At 50.8% G+C, this 7537-nt stretch overlaps 1 protein-coding gene across 1 annotated transcript in view; it reads right to left on the bottom strand.

Moving 5' to 3' along the window:
- Positions 1–222: 222 nt before the first annotated feature.
- LOC115276511 (deleted in malignant brain tumors 1 protein-like) overlaps positions 223–7537 on the bottom strand; it is a 104831-nt gene continuing 97516 nt past the window's right edge. The window contains exons 67-71 of the mRNA XM_029920556.1: positions 7380–7535; positions 5764–5796; positions 5062–5237; positions 2350–2717; positions 223–947 (exon numbers count right to left, since the gene is read on the bottom strand). Coding sequence (XP_029776416.1) covers positions 656–947; positions 2350–2717; positions 5062–5237; positions 5764–5796; positions 7380–7535 — 1025 coding nt within the window. The 3' untranslated portion in view covers positions 223–655. The remainder of the gene's footprint in view (positions 948–2349; positions 2718–5061; positions 5238–5763; positions 5797–7379; positions 7536–7537) is intronic.

Below are 7537 nucleotides of genomic sequence, written 5' to 3'. Positions count from 1 at the left end.
TGAGTTTCTGGTAGCACAGCAAGCAGGTGTGGTTCGTGTGGTTGTGTCTCAGACTCTCATCTGCTGTCAATATCAAAGCTGTCACCCAAACCTAACAAAGGCACAACTTACTCCCTTTGAAATGCGCAAAACGAGCTTATTTGGAGCAAGTAACAACAAGTAAATGAGCAAATGACATGTTTGGTTCAACTGAAGTTATTAAGGTTAAAAAAACAACAGTGGTTTCCTGACACTTAGTTTATTTTCCATTAGATGCTTAGCGAGATCTGAAAACAAACTCTCACCTCACCCAAGGGACAGAAATAAAAAGATCCACCTACTAGCATCTGAATGCTAAGGAGTCAATTTAAAAAATCCTTAAATTGGCAATTCAATATATATATATATAGAGAGAACTCTGTTCTTGATAACATTTTGTACAGTAAGACAACAATCACCTGTTTGGTAGTGAAGAATAAGAAAATGCGGCGTCTCCAGCTGGCAAAGACAGTGACCGCCTTAGAAGTTAAGTAATCAGAGAAGGTTTATTTAGCAACAAACTTCAGAGAGAGCTTCTTTAGCAGTTTCACCTGTCACTGTATGGACACCTTATTACATTGCTGAAGGGAAATAGACTTTTCTTTCTAATAATAGATTCATGTGAAAAGTGGAGAAATCAAACACGGGTCTTGCTCCGACCTGTCCCTCTCTGGATTTTCAGTGGCCCCACCAGTTGGAAGTGCTCAGTCTGCTCTTCTGTGGTCTCCGAGGGGCCCATATCCCTCTTACTCCGCTCTGCACAGCCCTGGGAGCAGCGGGAGGAACGGTCCCCAACTTTGCACACAGCAACCTCACACTGCAGATACACCACATCATAGCTGCTGAGAAAGTCAAAGGCGTTGAACTTGAACTGGGCCGTGTTCTTCTGGCTGGAGTGGAGGTTGACATAGGTATTGTCTTTGATGCACCTGAGAGAAGAAACCCACCCCCCCAGTCATAAGGATTAACTTGAAGTGTGAATGCACTCTGACTCGAGTAATCAGGCTTGGACCCAGACATATGAATTCCAGAGTTCTTCAGAGTAACCCAGACATAAAAGAAAAGTCTCCAGGGAAATGTAAAAAGTATTTCCAACTAAGTGAAAATGAATATACAAGTTACCAAAATCAAATAAATCAAACACATGGATTGGAAATGAAGTAAGAGTCTACGGCCATACGACCCTAAATGTGCTCAATCTCATCTGGAAATGAAGAAATAGAATCAATAATCTAAGACTCCACCTTAAGAAATTAGAGGAAGAAAAGCAATTTAAATCTAAGCAAGCAGAATTAAAGAATGTCGGTTGTTAAAATTCTGACACTGGGCGTCTGGGTGGCTCAGTTGGTTGAGCATCCAGCTTTGGATCAGGTCATGATCTCATGGTTCATGGGTTCAAGCCCCACATCAGGCTCTGTGCTGACAGCTAGCTCAGAGCCTGGAGCCTGCTTCAGATTCTGTCTCTCTCTCTCTCTCTCTCTCTCTCTCTCTCTCTGACCCTCCCCTGCTCACGCTGTCTCTCTGTCTCTCTCTCAAAAATAAATAACAAAAATTAAAAAAAATTCTGACACCACACTGTGCCTCTCTCTTTGATCTCTTTGTAAGGAGAATGGAAAGGGAAGAGATTTCTCACTTCGAGACCCAAGGGAGTCTAATGCCGTATCTATCAACCTCCCACATTATAGCCCACGCCACCTGTGCACAGTGCTATGTCTTGCCCCTCCCCCTGGCTTTTGGAAACAGGTACCATGATGAAGCTTCCCATGTGGCCCTCATCGCCACAAGTAAGTGACAGGGTTTTGTTGCCTTGCGCTGGTTACCAACTGCCCATCTCCAAGTGTTTTGTTCCTGTTTGGAGACAAGGGAGCCATAAAGGCAAACAACTACTAAAGTTCTAACTTGGCGAATCTGTTGTTCAATCAAAGGAGCCGTAGTGAATCCCACCACTGTAAGAGTTTAGGCTGAGAAAATGCACGAGCCCATCAGGGAGGGCCAAATGCCCTGAACCACGAATAGGGTGTATAATAAAGTCATAAAACACAAAGGAAAGAGGTACAGGTATGAAAAAGTGAGATGGGACAGCAGAGTTTAGGACCCCAAGGGCTCCGCCCAAGAGTGGGGATTCAAGGGAAGGTGTCCAGCCTTCCGATAACTATTTGTCTCCAACTGGGATCACAGGGACAGTAGAGGCCCTGACTCCACCTCTGGGGCCTGATGAGGACTATTTTGCACAATGTCATGACTTAGAGCTACCAGAGAAGCCACAGGCCCCCCAAAGGAATGCTGCCTGAATATAATAGTCAACCTTAGAGGGCCTCTTGTTTTCCTTACCCTTGCCGGATCAAATCGTACTTGACAGTCTTAAAGTCATGGGGATCTGGAGAGGCCACACAGGTGTCCACAAAGAGCCTCAGGCTGGGGTCAGGGCTCTGGAGCGTGGCCTGGAGGAAGACCGTTTTCCTCTGGCTGGTGTCGTGTGGCCCCAAGCTCAGGGGTGACTCGAGGAAGGATATGGACACGTCATAGCCGATGCTCTCTCTTGGGACGTCAGCCCTGGGAGTGATTTCATCTGCAGAGGGGCCGCCCACCCTGCAGGTGAACTTGAGCTGAGGCACCTTGTGCCGCACGATGACCCGGCCAGGGTGGCCCCGTATTCGGCTTCTGATGGAGTTGGAGTAGCTGAGGGAGCCGAGACGTTCCTGTGGGGGGATGAGAGAGGAGGTCTGGCCGGTGCTCCTGGCTCCCTGACAAGCACCTGCCCGCAGCGCCAGAGGCCTCCCCTTCCCACACTTGCCGGGCACCTGGTGGCTAGTGAGCTGGAGGCAGGGGGCCTCGGGGCTGCCTCTTGTGGGGCCTAGTGCCATGGCGGGTGACACCGTAGTTCACGGAGCATGCAAGGAACCCCAGTGTGTGAGCCTGGACTCCCTTCATCCCGCCTGTGAGGGCCGCGCTGTGCTGGGGCTAGTGGGACAGGAGGTCCATGCTGGCTGCCAGGCGTTCTCTCTGCCCAGTTCCCGCACAGACGCCATCCCCTCAGCCCGGGTAACCTCAGCCTCGCACAGACCATGGTCCGCTGGTGCCTTTCTTTCTCCTCTCGTCCAGCTCCTCCCTTCTCTTGGCCCCAGACCGGTTCTGGCTCCTGGTGGGCTGGGGGCCCAGCCCTGCTCACCCTGAGTCTCAGCCTTGCTCTTTCCAATCCAGCATACCGCAGAGGGCTAAGGGGATGCTGGAGGCGACTGTGCAAGGTGACGTCGCCTCCGGCAGCCTCCTCCCCACAGCCCTAGGTACCGTCCAGGGACTCAGCCTGCCCAGTGACATCGGTTCGAGGAAGCCTCTGCCTGTGGGACTCAGATCCTTGACATCTGCCTTGGAACCCTCCAAGGGTGGCCCCGTCGGCTCAGACCAGGTCTGCCTTTTTAGATCTTTCCTCTCCTACTCACCCTCCCTGCCCCTTCCCAGCCCTCATTATGACATTTTAGTACAACAAAGATACTCTTCATGTTCTGCATGCTTTATCCATAAAAACAGATGTGTTTTCTTTTTGCCCCTAAGAACCAGTATCTCCCTTGTCCGTTGCCATGATGCACAGCTTAGAGGAAAAGCTAAACTCCATGACCACACAGTCCTGCCCCTTCCAACCTGACCTTGGGCTTCTTGGTGCTGACCCCTCGAGTCTCTTCCAGGTTTGCTGCTGCCTGGGGGCCTCAGCGCTAGCCGCCCCTGCCTAGAGCCCTCCCCCTGCTCCTTCACCTAGTCCTTACTCAGGCCTCGGCTCCTTGGCCGCCTTATTCCAAGCAGCCTTCCTTCCACCCCACATCATCTCCTATCATCTCCTTGTTTTGTTATCGTATCGTCTGTAAAATGCTTCTCATGTGTGCTTTGTGCAGTGCTTGTCTCCTTGAATGTGAGAGCTGAGAAGCAGGGCCCCTGTCTTGTTGGCCACTGTGTCCTCTGCGCCTAGAAGGTTTGCTCATTCACTGACTCTGAAATCACACACAGGACCCTCCTGGGCAGTGTTTATGCCGTGGGTGGCCCGAGACTGTCATCACCACAAGCAGTTCTTGACCCGCTGTGTCCTCTGGCCCCAGTGCTATGGGAGCTGGACCAGCCAGGGCTACAGAAGACAGCATCAGAGTCCTCCCTGATGGCCTAGAAGCTTCCTAGGCACTGGGGGGCTTCCAGCATGTCTCTTGGGGCAGAAACCTCTGAGGTAAAAACTAGAAGTTTCAGAGTGAAAAGGATAAGGATGACCATGGGCTGCACAACCAAATAGACAAAACGGGAAGTACAGAGTTAAGTGGTCGCATCCTGCAGACTGTTGGAGTGGATTAAACCTCCAACAATGCCAATGTTTGCTGTTTCTGTGTGTGTGTCTAAATACTGATACGAAGGAAGACAAAAATAGCATGGAGATCGTGCTGTGTAACATGGTGCATTGTTAGATATGCAGAGAAAAGTAATTTGTAGGGACACGCTCTTCACTTCTTTCCTTAACTTCAATGACATCTTGTGAAATAAGCTGGTGGTTAAGGAAAATGAAACAGACATATACATTCCTTTATACCCAAATGTCCTACATCTATGCTTTCTATGTTGGGAAATACAGCTGGCTGTCTGGTTAGGACACAGCAGTCAGATCATTTGTTCTGTTGCATGCCCAGCGCCATAGCGTGCACATAGTAGGTGTGCACAAAAGGTGAATAAAGAAGAAAGTTGTGGAAAATGCCCAGGTTTGGAGCTAAAAGAATAGCATCCATCCATCCATCCATCCATCCATCCATCCATTTACCCACCCATCAGACCATCAACACTTAGCATTTACAACTGTATATTCCAAATTCAGTACCTATTCCAAATTCCCCAAAGGAAGGAAAACTTCAGACAAATTAGTGAGTGTTTCAAGTCTCACTGCATTCAGAAACAAAACCACGGCTGTGCCTTTCTTCTGTCCCAGCCAGGTTTTTAACAAGTGGTTGAATTTTCCAAATCTCTCTCCTCGGCCTCCATCCACAGAAGGGTACCACCACCTGGTCAGTTTCTTACCCGTCTGACGGTGCCACAGAGACCATAGGGAATGTTGAAGATCAGGTAGCGCCCCGTGACTTGGGGACGACACAGCTCATCATTCAGGCTGACGTCCCAGGAGGAGTAGCCCAGTCTCCGGAGATAACCTCGGTCAATGGTGACTTGGAAGAGGTGAGGCAAGCAGGAGAGCCAGGCTGCAGGATGAGGCACATGGGGAGAGACTCACGAAGATGATTTGGTACACTGGACGCGTAGGGCCGGGGTGTGGGTGTGCACTTACTTTATAAAGCATGGACAGTGCCTTGGGGGGGGGGTGCTGGCTCAGCTCTCATCATCCCCCACCCTTGACTTGACTTCTGCTGACTTTATTTATAGCCACTCTTTTCCAAAAAGTCACACCATATCACGCGAGTCTTAAACACACAGCACATGTCCCATGGCCCGAGAGTCAGAGCCTTGTCTACAGATTCAAAGAACAGCCCGTTTTCCATGTGGAGGACATCTGAGACGGAATGCATATCTATCTGAGGCAAGAGTGTGGAAGCAAAGAGGGGGGAGAGCGGGAGTGTCAGGGGCTTCTTCCCCAGCCTCCTAAAGCCCAGGGAGTAGATGGAGATGTGAGAGATCACAGAGGAGGCACAGAAGCTGGTGCCCCATTCTTCCTGAGACAACTGCTCTCCCAGCTTCATCCCTCCCCGCAGCTTAGTGGGGATGGCTTACCGTTGTCCTTGGGTACAGCAGAGGCAGCTGGACCTGGGGAGAAGCAAGTGTCAGCTGTGCAGAAACCCCAGAGGAGGAGGATATAGCCAGCAATAGACATGAAATGGGCCCGTTCTGTTCAGCTGTGAAAAGCTGGAGTGCAATGGCTTGAAAATACTCCAAAGGCAAGGGGAAGGGAAAGAGGGCCCAGGACCCCCTGATGGAGTAGGAGGGAGGGATCCTGGTGCACATGAAGAAGCATTGAGCACAGGGGTGTCGTCAACACCAAGAAGATAGTGAATACAGGGCTTTGCAGGTTATTAACACGTATGAATTCTAGCTGGTGTCCCTTCCCATGCACACGACATGCTTGGAATCTAGCTGGGAAGTAGGCAGTTTATGGTCCTCAAAGGCCTCCCCAGCCCAGAAGCAAGGCAGGACAGTAACCTGTGGCTAGGATCCGGCCAGGAATCGTGGCTGGCCAGATTCACTCAACCCCTTCTGACACTCTCGGCCCCAGACCTCCGGTCCTTCGGTCCCTGTACCCAATGAACCCCTTGGTGTATAATCCAAGAATGGAAAAACAAATTATCCTTGCCAGGGGGCCCACATGGCTGGAATGGTGAACAGATGGAATGAAAGTGAGGATCTGGAAGACAGGATCCCAAGACCCCAGGGGACTCCTACTTTATGGTTCTCTGCAGGACTGTTTGTCTGTGGGGGACTCTGATAGTTATGCTATTTGGGATCCATTTCTATGCAAACAAGAGAAACTCTCACATAAAGATAAAAACAATGGGAGCGATTCTTCAGTTTGTCTGTTAAAAAACTAAGGATGTGGGGTGCCTGGGTAGCTCAGTGGTTGAGTGTCCGGCTTCAACTCAGGTCATGATCTTTCGGTTCGTGGGTTCGAGCCCCATGTTGGGCTCTGTGCTGACAGCCCAGAGCCTGGAGCCTGCTTCAGATTCTGTGTCTCCCTCTCTCTCTCTGCCCCTCCTCTGCTCATGCTCTGTCTCTCAAAAATAAATAAACATTAAAAAAATAAAAAATAAATATCTTAAAAAAAAAAAACTAAGGGTGGAACAGAGAGGGCTCAGGCTTGTTCACCAAATCTTAGAATTCCGTAACTCTCTGAGATTTATCCGGGGTGGGAAGACAAGTATAAGAAAGTACTGCTCCACCCAGACTACGGAGTCCAGACTGCCCGGAGGGGTGTCTGGTGGTAATAAAAAGTACTCCAGGAAAGGAAGAGGCCAAATCTTGGGTGACAGGGACCCACGAGGAACACTGATTCTGACATCTGAGGGCCTGGTCAAGGTCAAGAGGCGTGTCCACCCGGGACTGTGCCCTGGATGACCTTGTCAGAAGTTGAAAAAGGGACTTGTAGCCTGACTGACAGCTTCAGTCTGCCCTTAATCATTGTATTACACCGTCACTTCTTCCTACCAGCTCGAAATCATGGCATGTTTCAGAACATACACCGCCCTGAGTCTGAATAAAACCGCATGCAAATACTTGGCATAGCGGCTCTGCGACCAATGCGCCCTCGCTATCCTAGCAGCCTGGGCCCTGGCCTTAGCAACGCGACAAAGTGGGATGGAGCCCGGCCGCAGCTTGGGACGCGAATGCAGCTGCACCTGCGCAGACCACGCCCGCGTCCTCCCGGTGGTGACAGTTGTGGCGTGCCCAGCCCGAGTGACCGCAGTGGCCCAGGGCGTCCTCGGTGCCCGCGCAGCGCACGTCGTCCAGCAGGATGGGCCCCGAGCCCGGGCCGAAGCGGCCGCGTCCCGGGGCC

The sequence above is a fragment of the Suricata suricatta genome, chromosome 2 (assembly GCF_006229205.1).
Source record: "Suricata suricatta isolate VVHF042 chromosome 2, meerkat_22Aug2017_6uvM2_HiC, whole genome shotgun sequence".
Taxonomy (NCBI): domain Eukaryota; kingdom Metazoa; phylum Chordata; class Mammalia; order Carnivora; family Herpestidae; genus Suricata; species Suricata suricatta.
This window is presented reverse-complemented; position numbering and strand designations above follow the sequence as displayed.